General features: G+C 42.2%; 1 protein-coding gene across 8 annotated transcripts in view; it reads left to right on the top strand.

The window, feature by feature from the left end:
* si:dkey-205h23.2 (CUGBP Elav-like family member 4) overlaps positions 1 to 21,851 on the top strand; it is a 142,160-nt gene that overhangs the window by 100,132 nt on the left and 20,177 nt on the right. The window contains exons 4-10 of one of the 8 annotated variants that reach the window (XM_034130815.1): positions 744 to 869; positions 4,675 to 4,754; positions 13,811 to 13,954; positions 14,840 to 14,987; positions 16,145 to 16,288; positions 18,390 to 18,452; positions 19,014 to 19,094. In XM_034130815.1, the coding sequence (XP_033986706.1) occupies positions 744 to 869; positions 4,675 to 4,754; positions 13,811 to 13,954; positions 14,840 to 14,987; positions 16,145 to 16,288; positions 18,390 to 18,452; positions 19,014 to 19,094 (786 nt within the window). Of the gene's footprint in view, positions 1 to 740; positions 870 to 4,674; positions 4,755 to 13,810; positions 13,985 to 14,839; positions 14,988 to 16,144; positions 16,289 to 18,389; positions 18,453 to 19,013; positions 19,095 to 21,851 lie in introns of all 8 variants that reach the window. The other 7 variants (XM_034130811.1, XM_034130813.1, XM_034130814.1 and 4 more) reach the window with 7 other exon arrangements.

The following is a 21,851-nucleotide window of genomic DNA, read 5'->3' as shown; positions in this document are numbered from 1 at the left end:
CTACTTAGTCATTTATACACTTTTTCTTAAGTATTTGTTCCTCAATTTCAGTTTTAAATAAGCCCTTTTACTAAGGAAATGTGATTTCCTTAAGTGTGTCTCTATACAACATACTCTACAAGCTGTCATCATAAAGTGGAAATGGATGACAAAGTTGAGTCTTTTATGAGGAACCAGAACACGCTGGCTGTTTTGAACTTTTCCCGAGTTTCTCATTGCATAGATTGTACTGCTCAGTTGCTCTTGCTTGTTATGATTCCTACTCCTTTAGTGATGAGAACATGTTATACATTGTTCTTGTTCCATGTTCTCTTTAAACTAAGTGACTAAAGCATCCGGTCGATCTAACAATTGCACTTCCTGCGCAAAACATCTCCGCTCTTTTTTTCGCCTTTTACCTGCGCTCAAAACATCTTCTGTATCAAACGTCACCGCGGCAGACTTCAATAGCTCCCTGAAAACAGGAATACATCTCTCTCATACCAGGGTGGGGTGGCACACCACACAACAGTACGATCAACAACAAAAACAACAACAACAACAGCAACGTATTCTCTACACAGCAGACTGCTGATAAAAGGTGGTGGTGGTGGTGGTTTGAGTTCAAGTTCCTCTCAGCTCAGCAGAACGGTTCCATCAGCTGTAGCATGTGTCTGTTCTCTCCTCTCTTCCACCCTCCCTCCCTCCCTCCCTCCTTCCTCCTCCCCCCTCTTCCTCCCCCTCCCTCTCTTCCCATCCAGAAGACAGGAAGCTGTTTGTGGGAATGCTCGGCAAGCAGCAGAGCGAGGAGGACGTCCGGCGGCTGTTCGAGACCTTCGGCCAGATCGAGGAGTGCACCGTCCTGCGAGGGCCTGATGGGGCCAGTAAGGGTCAGAGCCCACACACCACCCACTCTTTTTTTCCCTGTCTGTCCCTCTAAATCTCTCCATCTGTCTGTCTGTCTGTCTGTCTGTCTGTCTGTCTGTACATATGCCGCCTCTCTTTCTACTCATTTGTAGACCCATGCTTCGTCATCTCATCTCATTGTCTGCATTTCACTCTGCTCTTCTGAATAGCCCATCCTTCCCGTTAGCTATTCCGTTTTTTCACCACCTCTTATGTGTCTCGTCTGCATTTCTTTCATAGCTCATTGTCACCGTTCTCCGACACCTCCTCGCCTCCCACTTTCCTTTTCTCACTTCTCTATGTATTTCCCTTCACTTTTATTTCTCACTCTACTTTTCCTTTATCTCGCCCTTTTTTCTTTCCCCTCCCAAAATGTTTCTTATGTTGTCTCTTCACCACGGCCGCTCCTCTCACCCTGGGCTTCTACTAAAAAAAAAGAAATCAAACAACACCTCGTCTTTCAGAACCCCTCTCTCCCCCCCACCTCCTCCTTCTTCTTCCTGTTATCTGTAAAGTGAAGGGGTGTAATCATGTGTGTTTCCCACATTCCCGTTATCCCTCCCCAGAGACCCCATTGGACGATAATGTCCTACTGTAAATAAAGCAGCCGTGCTCCGCGTTTCGTTTAGCTTATGTATTCATGTCGGTCGCTTATGTGCTATTTAGTTATTAGAGCGTGGTCAAATTATAGATGGATGTGCGATGCAGGTGGGATTGTTCTGAGGGAGCGAGAGGGTCCCCCATCGGCCTATGATGGATCTCTGTCTCACAGCCACATTTGAAGTGATAACGCCGGTGATATTGCTCAGAACTTCTACCTCCCTTTTCTTTTTCTGTTGACTGTGATTTATTCTCCTATATGAGGTAACTGGATGTGTGAAACAGATATGTGGGAAGGCAAGGGAGAAGGGTTGATAATTCGCGAGCCGTCTGAGTATATCAAAGAGAAAGACTGGCTATACTGAACCACACGCATATCTGTGTCTACATCTGTTCCTCTCACTGTTAATCCCGGGTCTACTGCTCTGCGTCGCCCCATCGGCCCACTACCTCTCTTTCTCCGTGGCTTGTTTCCTCTTTTGCTGTCTCTCCGGCTCCCTCTCTTCCTGTCTGCTCAGATGCCTCAAGCTGATTGACAGCACATGGAATGAAATAAGGCCGCTGCTGCTGTGTCAAACAGGAACTAGTTTTCTCCCTTATTCGCGCTTTCATTCCTTTTCACCCTCCTGCACCCCGCACCTCATCTCTATCGCTTTCTCCTCTCTTCACATGCCATACGTTTCCTGTGTTAGTATTTGTCTCTCTATTATAAGTGGCTTGATCATCACCTATTCTTCAAGTTTTCACTGCTAGGAAATGGGAAAATGTAGAGCAATGTTAAGTATGAATGCTACCACCAGACAAAGGTCTCATATATAGGTATCTGGTCCTATCACTCACTGAGCAACAGTCCTACGCAATCATTACGGGATGTTACGGCAAATTATTTTGCCAGCCGCCTCGCCTGGGATGAGGTTCCTGTAATTTGAATGAGACAGACCTTGAAATTGACAGTGCTATCTGTTCCATGATGGAGGCTTTGTCCCCTGTTGATGTAAATGTATGCTACTCAGAAGCTTTTCAGCACCCCTCTTCACCCAATAAAAAGGCCGAGAAGTTTAACATCCATCTCTCTATGGCGCTGCTCCTCAAAGTACTTTCAAAGTGCAACACTTGCTTCCAGAGTTGAATAGAGCCCTGAATTGTCAGGAAAAATAGAGAGATGGCTTTTAGGTCTATAATTAAGTTGTGTTATAAATGTCACCCATCCAGCGGGATGGAATTCACGCATACATATTATTACCCCGGGAATTCAAAAGGCAGCGCAGATTCTCTCGGTTGAAAGCATTACAATCTCTCTTTTTCCTTTTCCCCCCCAACTCATTCTGAGCTATCAAATTCTAAAACTCAAATGTGCACTATAATTTATGAGGCTGTAGAGCAATTCTTTGGAGATGTTTTGCTCTGTGTCCCTTCACTTTTTCTTTTCTAGGTCAGGAAAAGGGAGGATCCAGCCTTGAATTTCTAGTGTGACATTGTTTGACATTACTTTGCCATTGATGGTGTTTGCCAAGCCCTGCAGTTTAGTCTTTCTGGTTGGGCTTTTGCTGCTGGGGTCACTGGGATTTTGGCACACTATCTGATAGCCTTGTTAGGGAACCAATAACAAGTTATCTTGCCTTGAAAAACAAAAAGGCTTGTGCAGAAACAAACTGCCTCTTATTATTTCAACTACAAAGGTTAAATGTGTTTGTTCCTTCAAAGACAGACTCGCAGTCAAATGGCACGCAGTGGGCTGACGCATTTCAGTTGGACAAATGAAGACCTTTCCAGCCTGCACCCAGAGGGGCGTTCAAGCGAAGTAAAAGGGTGCTAGAGCGCTGTGACAGAATCAAAGGCTTCTTTGACTTATCTGTTTGCCTCTGTAGATCTATACAGCTTTGAGGACATTTGACAGTACAGGAAACACATGGCCTTTACTATTTACCACATGTCTCATTTATTATATGGCTGGAATGTGAACAGAGCCTCAGGTAAAGGGGGATATTGTTCTCCATCGTGCACACACTGCATGTTTTGCAGTTCAATCTTTTCGATTTTGTTGGGGAAATTATTTATTTCTTTGTCTGAGAAACAAAGCTGACTCTTGAAGTGAATGACACAGACCATCCTCAGGGCCTACATTCCAGTGTTTAAACCAAATATAACGACTCCTTTGGGAATGTCAAACGCATAAATGTATATGAACACATGTAACCGTTTTTTAAATAGGTCACAGCAGTCCTCAAGTAACCAGGGATTTAACTCAGTAAAAAGCCTGTCTAGTTATCAGAAACTGGTGCGACTCCATCGATGAAAAGAGGGCAGACTTTGTTAATTAGGTATCTCTTGACTTAACACATGAGCTACCTGAAGGCAAGGATAAGAATAGGACATAACAGAATACCTTATTCAGTCTATGACCACCATAAAGCTCAGAGAAATAGCTCCTGGTTAATTTAATGGCTTTTACAAAATTACCACATTTCAGTTCCACTGTATTTCACTTCTCTTTACGTTGTCGTAGTTCAGTGCCTGTCCTTACCTACACACTGATACACTATGCAATCATGTGGTTAGAATATGTAACCTTTCAAAAAAACATGGTGCATTTTTATCGTCTACTTGAATAATTTGAAATGTTAATGCGATGAGGCGCCAGAACACCCATTCCTTGTCTTCCGGCCAACTTTTTATGTTGACTTTCCTTTTGTGCATAACTACACAACAGATTTGAGATGATTTGAATGCCCCTTGAGCAAAGCCACCCCCCCCCCCCCCCCCCCCCCTCCCCCACCATCCATCTCAAATGTTATGCGAGCAAAGATTCGGCAGATTACAATACTATGCCTTTGTCATCATAATCTCTTTTATGAGTGACTGCACACAAATCACAATGTGTAAATATTAAACAGATTAATAATCACAAACAAGTCCGGATAGTAAATGCCTTGGCTCCATGCTCCGAAGTGGAGGGGCTGGATTTAGAAAATGGGCGAGGGACAGGATGTTCCACGCAGCTAATGCCTTCACTACAATTAGACTGATTTATTCAGAGTTATGCGCTCAACACACAAATGGCGGAATATATTTACAAACCAGATAACATGAAAACAACGGTAATGAATTGTGTTTTTTCCCCCATATATTCAAGGCTATCTCCCTGATGTTGTGCCCCTCCCTTCTATTTCTCTCGTTTTCTGTGTACAGGATGCGCCTTTGTCAAGTTCTCCAGCCACGCAGAAGCGCAGGCCGCCATCAACAGCTTGCATGGTGGACAGACTATGCCTGTAAGTAACTACTTTGATTCATATAAGACATGTTCTAATAACATCATTTGGTTTATTTTACAGTAGATGCAAACAAGTGCTTTGACACTTGATATGGAGTGCCATAAAGGAAGTTTTGCGAGTTATGTGTCAACCCTTGGATGTCTATATTGCTATCCATGTTCCCCATGGTCCCACTTTTATAAAATGTTTGAGGTAGACTTGGAAAACATTACATTACTAGAATGAGGGCAGATAAGCTCACCCCCATCATTACATTACAGTTCATTACATGTTACTTGTTAGACGCTTTTATCCAAACATACTCAAAACTGTGGGCAAGCCCCAGGAGCAATTTGGGGTGAAGTGTCTTGCCCAGGGACACAACGACATGCTGACTGCAGTGGGGTTTGAACCTGTGCTCCCCTGATCCGAACACCAATGCACTAGGCCACTGCGCCACAGCCTCTGGAAAAGTTTACAAAAATAGTTTGATAGACTTTTTATCAGTTTTTTGCCCTGCCAAAAAATAAACACAGGCCAAGCCTACAAAAAAATGTGTAGCCAAGGCCTTTTAAAAATGAAATATTAAATGTATTTTTGATGTATTTATTTGAGCCTTTATATATATAAAACGCAGACACACACACATATAGATATATTTATATACTGTATGCTGTATAGGCATACCACAGTGACGCTTATTTTTCAAAGCACATCATTCACAGTCTCACATACGTTCTTGCTGTGTGTTATCACACACAAAAGATTTCCACAGTCAGCAGCTGCCACCTTACAGCGCACAGCTGCATACTCTGTATCTGTCTTTTCACTCAATATCCATTTCCCTCTTCTGCTATTCAGACACCTTTTCAGCAGGCAGATAGAGAGTGTTTACAATCGCAGCCTTATAGAGATACAATTATGAACTGCACATTAATCCATGGGGATGTTCTCAGGAGACATTGTTACACATATATATTATGAATATGATAATGATGATTTTTTATTTGTCAAGTTAAAACTGAAGTCATTAAGACCATTAAGGACACAGAAATGAAATAACTATATGGTGCAAGCTAGAATTAATTGATACTGGAGATGTTGGTTTTGGTGCTGCAACATGTCTTTATATCATGATTTAATAGCACAGAATTCCTTTTATAAAAAATAGTTTGAAATAGAAACAACATTTTAATTCGAAAGATTATTATTTTTTACAATTAGCCATTTTTAATATGTAATTCCAGAGCATTCCTAATAATCTTTTGAAAAAAACTTGCAGAACCTTGGCTTATCAGGTTCCTTTAGCTTATGTGTTAGCTAACGTTGCCCTGCTAACATGTCCAAATAGATAGAGCTTCCCGTTGGACAAACTTTTCTGGCCATCTATTGACTATTATGGCTTAGTTCAGTCAGATAAGGAAAATTAATAAAAGTATAGTCAAAGTAAGTCAAACGATCGATTAAAGCAAGCGTAGAAAGCAAATAACTGTATTACAGTATTGTATTCTTTACACTATTCTTTAAAAGCTGACTTACATTTTTTATAAATCTAACCCTAATATATGTTAAGCAGACTGTCTATAAGTTAAAATTAGTCTAACAGAAGACCTCTTTATACAAAAAAGTGTTAATACAAGACTGTTGTAGTTTAGGGAAAATCCACTCTGGAAGATGACAGTAAATCATTGTGAAAATGCAAAACAAGATTCTGTTGTGAAAGTGCAAGACAACATTGTTTGATCTCAAGAAGAACCAACTAAAGCATAGATAACTATTTTCTGATTCCCTGTGGATGCAAAAATGTCTCTGCATTTTAGAAATGTACCTCTGTGAAAAGTTAATAGCTTGAATTTAGCTTGAAATGAAAGGCTTTGCATTGGGAGAGAATGTGTCAACTTCATGGTGAAGCAATATCTTTGAGGTAGAAAGCCAAAAAGTCTAATTTCCGAAATTGTTTATTTAACCTGTGACACTTTGGGCGGTGAAGGCACTCTAAGAAAATGGCTACAAAGGCATTGCTTGAATTCTGTTCATATAAATGCAAGTCATCAGCATAACAGTATTACATTTTTTGTTTTATTTATGGGCTTCTGATCTATTACTTTGTGAATACAGTACATGTAAAACAAAATTAGACTTGGATTGAAAACCCACCATTTTAACAAGACCGAGATGAAGGGTGGATAGAGGATACTATTTTTTAGGGAGTACAGCCAGTGAAAAAATATGCATCTTTAAAAAACAAATCAAACCCATAGCAAGAGTGCTTCAGATCAGAGATAACATGCAGGCTGCTGAATGTACTGTAATGTGAAGAGTGATCTAAAATGCTTCAAGCATCATGGTAGAAATTACCAAAAAAAACAACTCATTACAGCAAAATCATGAACAGTGACAGAGTGGCCCCTGTCAGGGGGTTACACTTTGTTAAACAATATCAAATGCTTAAAACGCTTGAACACATCAAGAAAGGCAGTGACTAGAAAGTGAGGTTAACAAGTAAGTCAATAAATTGGAAAGCACCCTCGAGTTGGGATGGATCTTCAAAATGAGGTCATACTGAAGATCCACTTTTGCTTCCTTAACTGCGTCCTGATTTTTTTCCACATTAAGTCTTTCATAATGTTGTTTGACACTTGCAGTTTATCAGGCTCCCATTAACTTTGAGCTTTTTTACAGTTATTCTTACAGCCTGGGTGTAAGCTGCCCAAGAGAGGGGTATTCATTTTGATATGTTGTGCAATAATGATAGGCTGTAAATACTGGAAGTGTTGCTTCGTAGCCTGCATAGTTCAGTGGTTTATTTTCATGGCTCTGGTGAGATCACCTAGATAGCCATTACACAGAATCACACAGCATGTTTACATGTACTTTATTGCTCAAATGCAATGCAAGAGAGTGGTGCAATAATTACTGGGGCAATTAATGGGCACTACAGAATAGATATTGATCCAAATGTGCTTTCCAGTAGGATGGAAAAAAGTTTTGAAGGAAATGTGGAGAGTAGGTTTTCGTGTTGGGTTTAGAGTAGTTATGAGTTGCTTAGTTGAAAAATGAGGCCACAAAACCTGTAACTCTCGTCAAGCTGAAGTTAATTAGGAATTGGATATACTTCTGTCAGGCTTGAAGAAGGCTACCAAAAAGGCTTAAGTAAAATAAATCACGAGTTGGGAAGCGTCTTCCTGCCAGAGCTGCATGTGTGCTGAGTGCTGCACAGCTGGACACACACACAAGCAAACACTCTTTCTGGCAGATATCCACACCTTCACACACTTCACTGATGTTTCGCAATAAATATTTACGGACGCATCCTGGCAGCCAGATAGTGTCCTGGAAGCCAGATGTAATTTACACATCTTTTTGATGCCGCCTCATTTTGCATTACATTGAAGTAGTGAGGGTGTAAAATAAGTGGTAAAGTCTAACTGCGTTGTTGAGCATAGAAAACTTTATTCAGAAATCCACAAGGGTCAAAATTGCAGCGGGCCACGAGCCAAAGAATAATCATGTTCCAGACTAATCGCGCGTACTTATGACAGGCCTCTTACCGAAATGTGATTATAATCGAGATATTTACCTTGTACTCAAAATATCTTGTTGACTCAATCAACGGAATATGTTTACATCTAGGGGATTTACATAATTGGATTTCTCTGGAGTGCTTTCTTGTACAGATCAACATTTGGCTCATGTGGACTGCTTTCGCACATTTCGTGTATGTTTGTGTTGCCGCAGCCTAGGCACAGTTTCATTAGGTGGAGCCACCTGAGGTCTGCTGCAGATGATCTGTCCAAAGCAACATATGGACCCCCTAACAGACCTGAAGCGTATCAAGAGCGATCCAAAAGTTCATTCATAATCTATATTATCCATATCTCTCTCCCTCTATCCCTGCACCTGTTATCCTCCTCGTCACAAATCCAACTTCCTCTCAGATTAATAGGCAAGGTGGCCATTAGTATCCAACTAAGGCTTTGGTACCGATGGGGGATGCAGTTAATTTGGATAATATCACTGCCACATGTCGTCAACAACAGACTAACAGGAGGCAGGATTCAGAGAGTGGGCTGCTCCTCTCTCTGCCTGCTGCCAGCTGTGAGGTCTGGATGAACCTTGAACAAAGAGTTGTCTCTCGCTCCCTCTCCGTCTCTCTCTCCCTCTTAATGTTCTCACTCCGGCATCTGTGTTACCTGGCACACGCACACATGCCATAAATAATACCTGCACCAAAATACGCTGGCCCAAATTGAAAGGCTTTAATGAAGCTTAAGGGCAAGGGATGCCACCAAAGGGCACACGCTGATAGATCAGGTCATCGCTTTAATTGATGTTTATTGCAGATTGCAGGTGCTTCCAAAATTAACTTAAGAGGTGATTGGGCACCGAACAGGCGCTCTCCATTGGTTCGTGTGTTGAATTACAGTATGTCTGCAGAGGCACAGGTGGCAAAACTTCAAATGGCAGAGCCGGGGGCAGGCAGACAGCACCCAGCAAATTGCAGACATTGTCATGTTCGGTGTCACAGCGTGGCTGACAGGGCCTGTGGAGCTCGCTGGTGTTGGCAGCAACAAGAGCGTGCATGTGTGATACTATAGTTCTGGATTAATGAGAGATAAGACTTAGCCAGAGAACATTGTCATAGTAACACACAATTCATCAAATGCCAAATAACACTACTGTAAAATCTCAGCAGGCTTGTAGCTGACAAACACGGAGTTTGTTTTTTCCCACTCCTTACATTTTGTGGTGGAAACTGTTGCAGCACAGAAACCAAGAGTGACAGTATTGTCCTTCTGTGTCTTTTGGCTTGATGCAGTGTGCTCGGCGGCAGCAGCTGGATGTGGTGGACAGCAAGTCCAGACTTAGACAGTATCATCCAGTGCTAATGAGAGACAGTCCTCCCATGAGGCTAGCAGAGATGTAGCAAGGTTCAGAGAGTTGAATAGGAAGCCTGTGGGGGGTTCATCCAATTACCAAACAAACTTGCTATGGTGTTTTCAATTAATTTCTTACAGATTTTCAATTAGCACTTTTAGAGTCTATAAGTATAGAAACACAACTTTGGGAGTTGTCATTTAGTAGCTGTTACATGTTTGCCGAATGCGAAAGAAAGACTGTTCTTATAACAGTGGTTGTTAATCATTAGTATGCTGTGCGAAAAAAGACAGTTTTCTCTCCAATGAGTGTGGCGTGGTATTATTTCTCTGTAAGCCCCTGTAGAAATTGGAAAATGAGTGTCTGTTTACCTGTTAGTACACACTTAACACCGGCGCCTTTGTATCACAGTAATGCAGAGATAAAGGCAGAATGCCATTTCACCGGTGCCGTCAAGTTCTAATCCCTCAATTACCGTTGTGTATTTCTCCATCTACACATTGCACAGGCCTATACAGAATCCAATATGAGAGATTTTCACAAGTCAAGTGTGTTGTTCAAGAAATTAGATTAGTTTTTGAACCTGTGACAAATTCCTTAGTTGTACCTGTCAAAAGTGAAGGCTCCCTGTTGGCCCTTATCAAATTCAGCAAATTCATTTTCTCTCCAGGTAGGGAGTCACGCCGGTTGGAGGTTATTATTCTGTTTGTTTGTCAGCTTGTGATTTTATGCTACCAGCGAGGAGTGGCTGCTTTGCATCCAGTGCCTGTTGTCTGCCGCCACCTGTTCCATCATTATCTGGACACATATTACTCTTTCTTTTCGTGGATAGAAACTTCTGATCCGTGAGGGAGTTCACACTATAATCTGCTTTTTCTGATTAGACCCTGGATATAGTCAGAGAGAAGGATATTCAATTATCCTCTTCAGGGTTGAGGATGAGTGCATTTTCTTTTTTTAGTGGGGGGTATTTTGGCTTTTATGCTAAGAAACTTGAAAATGCAAGGCTCTGACATGAGTGGCACTGCACACAACACCTGCAGAGGCTGTTGCTTTAATGCTGCTGCCAGGTCTGTTCAGTGTACAGACTGCAGACTGGGTCTCCTCCCGTCGTCTGCAGCAGAGCGCTCTGCTGGGAGGAGGCACACCAGGCCAGCCTCGCTTCATTTTGAGTCACGGTGCAGTGGGTACAGGCAGCCTCGGGCTTTCACAGTCCCGATGCTCCAATGCATTCTTCATGAGGAATTAAATGAATGTAAGAATACACACACACAAGGTAGAAAATGAATGTGATCTAAATGCCAGGCCCCCATGCTGCGAGCAGGCTTAAGCAACAACGCTGGAGGAGGATGTTTGCTCAGTGCCAGCCTCATTAAATCCAACAGCCCAGTCCCTTCCACTGGCCCCGCAAAGTTGAGAAAGAACGAGAGAAAGAGGTCGGGAGGTGGGATGAAATGAAATAAGAAAGGGAGAAATTGTGCCGTTAACGCCGCCACGTCGGGGTATTGATTTAGCTAATTGAAATGGCATCGAGGGAGAAACACCAGATGGGTCTCCTCTGGCCTGAGGTGGGGTGCTGGCTGCCTCTGATAGAATCCCATCTGAGACGCACTGTCCCTGGGGTCCACGCTGATGCCTCCCTTCATTTCCCAGCCTCTTCCCCACAGTTATCTATGCCCAACACATTCTCTTGGTTGTGTTAATAGAATGTTTTAAAGTCACTTTCCACACGAGTTAATCGAATAGTTTACTTGCAAAGCCTCTGAACAAGAACTTGTTTGTGTTTTGCATTTAGAAAAGGATTTTTTTTTGTCTTTGTTTATAATGAAAAAATAGATAAAACAAAAACAGTAGCTGAGGGAAGGATCAGACTGATGTTAAAGTAGAGTAGGACATACTGCTGGCAGGATGAATACTGTATATGACTAACTATGATGTAAGTTGTGCTGCAGCAGTCATGACTAACCAAACTCTAAAGTATCTGACAGGATTGGCACTGCCCTCTCAACGACACTATTTCTTAGCAGGAATTGTTTAAAATTTCATGAAGCGCTTTGAAAATAGGACACACTTAGTGTAGAAATGACTGTGAAATGACATGAAGTTAGGCTGTGAAACAGTCAGACTGAGACTGTGTGTGTTCAGTGGCTGCATACACACTGTGCAGTTTCCATATTCAGCTTCACAGGGCTCAGCATAAGTGTGTTTGTTTCTGCTCTGCTTTGGTAATGTGGCAGTTGACCTGTAGCCTCCCCTAGCTTTGTCAATTTCAATTTGTTATGAGACTGCAAAAAACAGGTGTGTGCAGCATCCCACTTCTTAGCCTCGTCTTCTCACCTGGGCCCTGCACTCACATTTCCAACTCCTACACCCACAGTAAATATGGAAATCTAAATCAAAGCCTGAATTTGTTCTGACCCTGTCAGGATGAGACATTTTGTGAAAGATGAATCCAAGTTGTGATTATGGAGTCCTTTTCTCCCCGTGTCTTTGCTTTTATGATCTTACTAATCATATCCTGACTGCCCCCTGGCTGCCTGTGTCCTTCTGTCCTGGTGGTGCTCAGTGCTCTTTCCCAGCATGCATTGCCTGTAATTAAATAGGAGCCTGGTCCTCTTGACAGTCTCTGTGGCTGCTTTCTCTGCCTGGCAGCCTCCTCATCCTCTCTCTCTCTCTCTCTCTCTCTCTCTCTCTCTCTCTCTCTCTCTCTCTCTCTCTCTCTCTCTCGTCTCTCTCTCTCTCTCTCTCTCTCTCTCTCTCTCTCTCTCTCTCTCTCTCTCTCTCTCTCTCTCTCTCCGGATCTATCTCTCCGGATCTATCTCTCTGTCTTTAACTCACACACACTCTCCCTCTCTCTCCTTGCCTGGATGTCATATGAGGAACTGACTCTGGTCTCTGTCTTTCAAATGATTTAATTGGATGCAAACTCAGGAGCACGGACATCAATACGGAACTATATCTGCCATAAGGCAGAGCCATTAGTCAATACTTCACCCTCCACATGCCGAAGGCCTTTGTCAGACCTAATTACCCAGTACTGTATTCAGTGGAGCTGCACCACTGGGACTGGGACTCCTGTGGGATCTGCTTAGGATCACAGTTCACTCCCTGAGTATACAGTGGAGTTAGAAAGTTCACAAAGCAAATATCACTCACTATTCTCTTCCATTTAGCGCTGACAGCTAAATGACTGCCGTCATGAGAGGTGCACATTCACTTCCACTGACTTCATTGGCTCAGAGATATGAGGTCATAAAGGCTTGACTGATGTGTACAATGGACATCAGATGGCAGAAATGAATTACATGCCCACCACTGTTCACTGTTTCTTCTTTGAGGCGATGAAGAGAGGCAACACTCACGTTTTTTTTAGAAAATAAGGTTGATGCACGGATACGGATAAGCTCTACATTCTTTTAATATGGAGCCAGCATTTTGTTGCAGGTCATTCCCCAAGGGAAACACACACATTGTGAGGAAGCTATTTTCAAACCACACAATAAAAGATGCAAATGTACTGCATTCGGCAACCTTGTTTATAAATTACCCATATTTGGGTTATGGTCTGACTAATATGTCTTCAATGTGTTTACATGTCTGCACAATTCCAGATAAAGCAGCATAATATAGTAATTATTGTCAGGCATATTGAACAATGTCATTCAGTGACATTAGAATTTATATCAGTATTTTGTCTTTTAGTTTTAGGTAAATCAACATAATTTCCCCAAACTACTGTAGCAACAGAATATGTGTTTTTGCCCTGTTGTCATCTTTCAGTTTTTCCCAGTGAATAATTATAATAACAATAATAATGGCAATCATTTATCCAGTCTAAGGATGTTCACAGACAGTTTGCTAACAAAAAACAAGCTCATTAGTTTGGTGGCCAGCTGAAGTGACAGGTGCAATCTGCAAAAACGCTGCTGATTGAAAGTAACCAAGTCAGTTGCAAAAGTTTGTGTTGTCAGTTTTCCTACTTGTTTGAAACTTGTATAACCCAATCGACCTATTATATCTATATCAAGAACGTTTTATGTATATTTGCTAGCTAATCTCCAATGAGCCATTAAAAAGTGTGTTGATGAACTGCCAAACATTTTATATACAGTAAGGACTCAAATCGTTCCAATTTACAAACTCAGAGGGAAGTTAAGTTGCATATTTCACTGACCTTTTTATCTGTGCCCCTCTAGGGTGCCTCGTCCAGTCTGGTGGTCAAATTCGCAGACACTGATAAAGAGCGGACCCTGCGCAGGATGCACCAGATGGCGGGCCAGCTCGGCATCTTCAGTCCCATGACCATCCAGTTTGGGGCCTATGGCGCCTACTCTCATGCTGTAAGTCTCAGCCCGGCGGGGGAGGAGACGGTGAGCTTTAAAAAAATAAAATAAAAAATGTTGTGATTTGAATTCCCTGTTTCTCCCACTAGGCATGTGACCCAACTCCTTCATTATTAACACCATTACATGGCTGCACATTTTCAGAGAATTATAGAAAATGCTGTATTGTGTCTTTTTACCCCTTCATTTGTCCAGGGAAGCTGCTTATCATGTATGATCAGCACTACACTGTTTCACTTTCATACAGTAGAGAGCATCCGTTTCAAATGCATTACCCATTCCCATATTTCCTGACTTGTTCTGTGAATTTAAACCGCCAATCCAAGCTTGCCTCTTTAACATTTCGTTCACATGTGCCTTAACACTCAAACTGAGGTGCACTTCATTACGAGGGAACCCAAAGCCACTCACCCCTTACCCCTTATTCCTGCCACTCCACCCCAGCCCCATTGCATATTCACACATGAAAGCCACAGCTTGGAGTCTGTGAGATCTCACTGTAGCCATCATCTCTTCCTGACAGGTGTGGATCGCCCACTCACGTACAATCTCTCCACTAACTCTGCCACTGGGTCGGGGTTAAACATATACAGAACATACAGATATACATAGTCTCCAGTTTGCTAAATTCATCTCACCACATTGCCTTTATCTTGTGTCAGTACAAAGAGCACAAGGCCAGAGCAATGTTACACTAGCCGGGAAGCAACGCTGCAGGGCAACACAGATCACTCTGTACAAGAACAAGGCATGGGCCAAGCAAACAAAGATGTGAGAGTAAACATGCTCTGGTCCTGCGGCTATTTCACCCTCCTTTCCTTTTCTATCCTTCTCTCAATCCCTCCCTTCCACCTCTCTCCCCACCGCTCTTTAATCCTACAGCAGATGATGCAACAGCAAGCAGCCCTGATGGCAGCAACACAAGGGTCCTACATGAACCCCATGGCTGCCATCGCTGCCGCTCAAATGCAGCAAATGGCAGCTTTCAATGTCAACGGCCTGGTGGCTACTCCCATGACACCGTCCTCAGGTATTTGCTAATAGGCACACACACACACGCGCGCACCAACTCACTCGGTAGCAAGAACACATGCAATAACACAGACATCTCGCGCCATTTTTCACTGCTGACCTGGAACATTTTCATCATTAGCAAGAATTATAGAAGCAGTAGTAATGTATTCATTCAAGGCCTTTCTGCTTTTGCCCTTGTTACATCTTTTAAAATGTGGCTCTATTTTCTGGGCTGAATTGCCAGTGTTGGATTAAAGGAAGAAAAGCCCTTACTGTATATTGAATGGGGCATGATGGGAGAAAATGCACAGCTACATTATATTCTGTCTCGCTCTTTGTCTGTCTGTCGCTCTCTCCCTCCCTGTGTCTGTGACAGTGTGTGTTTTCTGGGAATATAGCCAATCCAATGACTTTGGATGCAGAGTCCTTGGTTTATACAATATAAGAGCAAAGATTTGTGTGAGATAATCCTGGACCCCAGTCTGAACTATCTTTTTGGCCCTTGTCATGAGGAGCTTTGATGGCTCGACACTAAGTAGGCAGACTGCCTGAAGGCAGGGTCATTGCAAATGTATTAAATAAAGTGGTTTGATGCTGTACCTGGCATTTGTAATCCACAAAGCCTACATACACCAAGTTATGCCTATCAAACATAATCCTACATGACTTAAATGCCCTTCAGTTGGATTAGAAAAATAATAAAAACCTGCTATCAGCATAAAAGGGCACTGACAAGGTGACAGACTGGGACTATGAGACATTATGCTGCCTGCTATTGTGAGTCTTATTCGTACTACTACTTATATAACTGCTAAAGAATAGTTTTGTTGCTCAAGTGAGAAAAATAAACCTTTAAACAGGGATGTGATGATTAGAGTCAGGGTTAGCTTTTTTTCCCCACACCCTCACATTTTTCCAGTGTGCTACCTTGACTGATTTTAGTAATTGTTCAGGCTTAATTGGTACCAATTTTACCAAACAGTACCATTATGGTGGTTCAAAAGGAGTATGTTTTTGCTTATGAGGGCCCATAATGTGGGTGTAATTAAATATTACATTAGTGTGAACATTTACATTTGAGTAGAAAATTCTCTCGCACCTCTATTTACGAGTCTCTAGCATGTGAAGCGTGCACCCTGCAGTTTCACGTAATGACTCTGTATCTATTTGCAGGCACCAGCACACCCCCAGGCATCTCTGCCACATCCGTGCCCAGCCTAGCCACCACGATCGGGGTTAACGGATTCAGTACCCTCCCTCAAAGCAACGGGCAGGCCAATGAGCACGTCTACACCAATGGTATTCACCCGTACCCAGGTGAGCCAATCAAGGTCTACGATAAAAGAAACATGAGATTTGTAACATCTTAAGTCGTCTGACCCTGACACTTACAATTATCATCTTGTACTGATGGAGGTTTGTGAATTATTCTGGTGTTGAACTTGATATTAACAAGAAGATCACCTAAAAAAGGGATGCAGGAAAGATTCCTTAAACCCAGGAATTACTCAGCGTTTTACCACATCCGGTTAAATATATAAAATAATTAGGGCTGTCAAGTTAACGCGTTAATAACGCATTAACGCAAACAGTTTTTAACGCCACTAATTATTTTAACGTGCGATTAACGCATGTGCATTTGTCCTTGGCCCGCCCTGTAGTTTCAGAGCCCAAAGGCTTGACGTTGTTGTTGTTGTTGTTAGTTGGATGGTGGGAGATTCTAGTGAGAGATATGGATACAAAAAAAGGTGTTTCAAACAGCAAGCCAAGCACCCAGCTGATGCCGACAGCCCCGCTCCTGCCGCTCGCTTGCGGCAGACCACGCTTGAAAGTTTGCCAGGGAGACGCCTGCACAACAACAGCGGTAGCTAAATGGGTGGCTACAGCTTAACATTGTGGAGGACGAGGGGCTGCGTTAGATAATTTGGATCGCATCCAACGTGTCGACTGCACATCACAGCGCATTATTTTGACCCACAGTGGGAACTTCAGTCTCATGCTTTGACTGTTATGAAGACAGAGGAGCGGGATTTCGCAGACAACTGTAAACAGGCTTGTCTGTTTGAGCAACTGGCTCTGTGCAAAGAAGTAGACAGGGTTGGGAGAGAGTGTAAGAGAGAGAGAGAGGTTCCAGGTTGTTGTGTTGAGAATATTCAGGAGAATATTTGTCACTGTTCCAATGATAATAAACAAACATTTGCATAAAGCATATCTGTCCACTCATATGTTGATAAGAGTATATTAAAAACTTGAAAAATATTCCTCTAAGGTACATTTAGAACAGATACAAAATGTGCGATTAATTGGACATCATGCGATTAATCGCGATTAAATATTTTAATCGACTGACAGCCCTAAAAATAATGTCTGGGGTTAACACAAGTTTAAGAAATGTTCACGTTTTATTCTACCACATAAGAAGCGTCAGTAATGACCCCACTCGTAAATGTGTGAAGCTTTATCATAAAAACACATGGTTGCTAACAAGTGACCAAATTAGAGTGGTAAACGTCATCACTCTGACTATTAGCCGCCTTTAGCTTAGCGGTAGTGATTTCCGTGATGAAGTTGGTTTATAGCCTAACAGTAGCTTTTTACTTCTCGCCATTCTATTAACGCTTCAAAAATCATAAAAGTTGTGTTAATTTGTGGAGATTATCCTGCTGAACAAAACATGGAGGCATCATAAATGTGCAATCCTCCCAAATCCCATCTCTTATAGTTGAGGGGACCCTTGCAAAGAAACCATGTTATCACTGTATTCTCCACTATGCAAGTTCAACATGCCAGTGTTGACAAATTGATTAATATCTCAGGGAACTGTTAAAAAGTTGACAAGAGTCCTTTTTTACTTCACACTCTCATTACATCTTTTTCTGATTTGAACTGAAGCGTTTAAGGCTCGAGGGTCAATCAACAGTGTCTCTGGCAGATTTCTGAGCAGCCAGCCCTAGCATCATGATGAATCCATCAGTTCATCCATCAGTCCATTATGGTTCATTTGATGTGTCTCAGCCCGTCCTCGGCTTCTTAATGTTGTCTGGGACTGATTCCTGAAGAATTGACAGACACCCACTCCCCGTTTCTACATTATGCAGAGGCAGCTGCAATTGTAATGAACTACAAAGTGGTTTGTTTGGCATGTTGTTAATATTTGATGCAAACATCTGGGGCAAACAGGCATTTTGAAAAACGGAGATATGACAACCCAAATTTTTCCCGCTCCCTGTGTGATCTCACCCCCTGATGGTTCTCTACAGCTAAACCAATTTCTGTCTTGCTCTTTAACAATAGATCCTTGTTTTTGTGTGTCTCTGCGTCTGTCTTGACCATTTTCCATCCCCTCGTTGTCTCCCCTGCTTTCATTTTCCTCTTTGTCACCCCTCTTTCTCTGTCTCTTGTTTCGTCTCTCTTGCAGCACAGAGTCCAACGGTGAACGACCCTCTCCAACAGGCTTATGCTGGCGTCCAACACTACGCAGGTGATCTGCCTCTCCTACCTCCTCTACTCTCTCACTCCCTCCATCTGTCCTCTCCCCTCTCCCTTTTTTCTGTTTGCCACATCAGTGGACACTATGACAGGTAGAGATAGCTGGACGACCAGACAATTTTCTCCAGGATTAAACTACTTTACATTAGGATTGCGAAAGGATTTAGAGTTGACTTTATTATACACCCACTAAGAAAAAACGTAATTCTAAAAGTACACACAGAACCTGCCATTGCCTCCTACATGAGATATGACATAGACCTCTCATAACCACAGCTCTCCGCCTGACATCGGCTCTCATTAACAAGGTGCAAGTCTCCCTTTCTTTCTTTTGTGCCTGCTTAGTTGAACAGCACTCCACACTCACTTTTTCCAAACTCTTTGTGTAGTGATCCACCATCCAAATGAGCCCAGGCTCCCAGTCATAATGCAATTTATTTATGCAATGTCTAGAGGACGCAAATGAACAATGGAATAATGATTTGAGTTTTGTTGTGTCAAATATGAAAATGGAGATGTGAAAAATTCCACTGTGGTTCTCCCTTTGCAACAGCAGCCTACCCTGCCGCCTATGCGCCAATCAGCCAGGCGTTCCCCCAGCAACCAACCATCATTCCCCAGCAACAGAGGGAAGGTAAGAGCGAGCAAGCGCGCCCACCCAAGATAAAAGGTGATAATTGCCATGTTCCATTCTAATGTTGCTGCGCTGCTTTGAATTAGCGAGGGAGGGAAAAAGCTGGCTGGGGAAAATGTGAGAAAAAGGCTCCCCATTTAAAGAGAAGAACATTAGCAGTGAGATGGAAAGTTACTCTGTCATTATTCAAAAACTGCACTAATTCAAACTTGCAGCGTTGGACTGCTTAATCAGTCCATTACAATGTGTTTAAGTGGTTATAAATATTCATCAGATTAATTAGCTGCATGCATAATCATTTATTACCATTCCTGGTGTAGTGTTCACTCTTATGCCACAGCATCAGATGTAATAAAGCATAGGATATACTGTGATGGTAAATCACTCACATTCGTCAGTCTCAATTATTCATCTATATGATTGTATGAGACAGCATAGAGTGGTTTGAATATTCAATATAGGAACTTCGAAAAAATGGAGTGTCTCCAACAATGCCACGAGAAAAAGTTAGAAAATGTTTGCATTTTGTGTGAATGCCACGGTCAAAGTGCAAGTGTATGAACAAAGTAAAGATTTATCCTCAATGACAGCAGCCCATTCACTTTACATGCAGGAATAACTTTACAGCATGTGTTAAGGACATCTCACTGCTACCTTGAAACACTTTCATCATTAGCAAGAATGATAGAAGTCATGGTCACTCATACACACTCAGACACGGCGACACACACACTATCTCTGTTCCTCTTTCTCGCACACACACAAGCACACACACACACGTAGAGCTATTCTTGGTGTAGTCGGTGGCCTGTGAGTTCTGGCTGCACTCCCAGCCTGTCTCAGTCCACTGCCACAGTCTGCAGCCCTGCCATTTAACAAGAGACACCTAAACCTAAATATACAGGCGCTGTCGAGCCTCAGCTTCAACCTCCTTCTGAAAGCTAACAATTGCAACAATACAATCTATCAGTCTGTGTCTGTGTGTCAAGGAAAAATCCCCCCTCCAAATCCAAATATGTTATCTTACACAGACAAATCTTCACTATGCTCTTTGAAATTATTTGTCCTTTTCACTTCAGAAGAGCATCTTAGACAGCACGGCTATAACAATACTACTGACTCAGCAAATAGAAGTAATGCAGTCCTGCCAAAAAACTTGTGGATGAACTTAAAATGCCCAATGTTTGGCAGGGTTGCTTAAGATTCATGCCAACTTGACCAAATGTGTTCAAGATTGCAATTCAAAGTTTTTAGTCACTTGACTGGCCCGGAGACCTGAAGGGCAAAACACCATACTGACACTGGGAACTCAAGTCTGTCAAATCTCCATATTTTACAAGCCAGGATTGTTAAGATTTCATCTGAAAAGAGGAAATAAAAAAGATATATAAACATACAGCAAGTCTAAGGCACGTATGACCCATATACAGCCTCCACTGCGGTATTTCAATCATTAAAAACCGACAAGTACTTCTGCAGAAGCTGTACTTTGCCGATGTTTACAGATATCTTGTGGAGAATCTATCGGCTTACACTGCTGCCAAGATTAAAGCGTACAAAAGTACAGACAGTTATCTGTACTTTTCATATAATGGGTAAAAAATGAAGTCATTTGGGAGGTGAAGGACAATACATGCATCATCATTAAATAGTATTTGAGTGCTTTCAGCAGATATCCTTTCAAAGGCAGTAGTGGAAATGCAGTATAGTGGAGACAACACAGCATCTTGTGATATAGATTCAATATAAACTTTTTTTTCCCACTGTCAGGTTAACCACACAGTTTAATGACCCACAGCCTGGGATGCTGTGGAGAAGGAGGGATTGATGGGATTTGGCCCCCTGCATTTGTACCGCAAGTTTAGGAGAAGTGTGCTCCTCGGGGACAGCAGCACAGCTAATTGCACAAATCCACAATGTCCTCCTTTCTCTGGTTTCTTTCCGAGAGGGGATTCTGTAGAAACACGGCCCAGACATGTCTCTCTTCGGTCTCTTCGGTTTGTTTATCCAATTGTACAACAACTATCTGGCATTTTGGCCAACAGTGTGGTAAAAGCTGAGTTGTTTTTGGCAGGAAGTGGAAAGACGCTGTGTGTCTCCCTCCAGGTGGGAGTTGCCATAGTAAAGTGAAAACTAGTAGAAACTATTGATAATAAGACCCGTTTTACGAGCACTGGATCATATCGCATTACGGTTGACAGTAATTACATAACCAGAATCATTTTAGAGAAAATAATCGATGCACGGAGAGATAGATACATGCAGCCCACATTACCCACAATGCAACTTACAGTTCAGTCCAATATATGGTCGTGTTGTGCGTTATTGCGTGTAATGGAGCCTCATGGCCTCAAACCGGGATTAGGAGCAGACTACAGCGGTCTTGTAAAGTCACATTTTTCTTTCTACATATATTTTAAAAGCTGTATCTTAACTCTCAACTGAAGCTATTTCAAGTGACATCACTTGAGGCAGTTTATCAGACTTTGTGCAACTCCCTCTGGAGCCACAAAAGGCTTTATACAACTTTTTTTCTGATGTGCAGTAGCACTTCACAGGACCTGTAAACAGACTTTGATGTGTAAAATTATTGGATTTGGCCTCTCAAAATAAATATTGATAAATTATGCATATGTGAATCAACCAATTTATTTATCATCCTAAACAGTGCATTGAAGTCATATACAATAACAACTGCAGTTCAGTATATTAACACGCAATCACAAGGTAATTATCTACTTTGCATCCTCGCACTTT

The sequence above is a fragment of the Trematomus bernacchii genome, unplaced genomic scaffold (genome assembly GCF_902827165.1).
Source record: "Trematomus bernacchii unplaced genomic scaffold, fTreBer1.1, whole genome shotgun sequence".
NCBI classification, from domain to species: domain Eukaryota; kingdom Metazoa; phylum Chordata; class Actinopteri; order Perciformes; family Nototheniidae; genus Trematomus; species Trematomus bernacchii.
The sequence above is the reverse complement of the archived record's forward strand: the minus strand, read 5'-3'. Positions and strand labels throughout refer to the sequence as shown.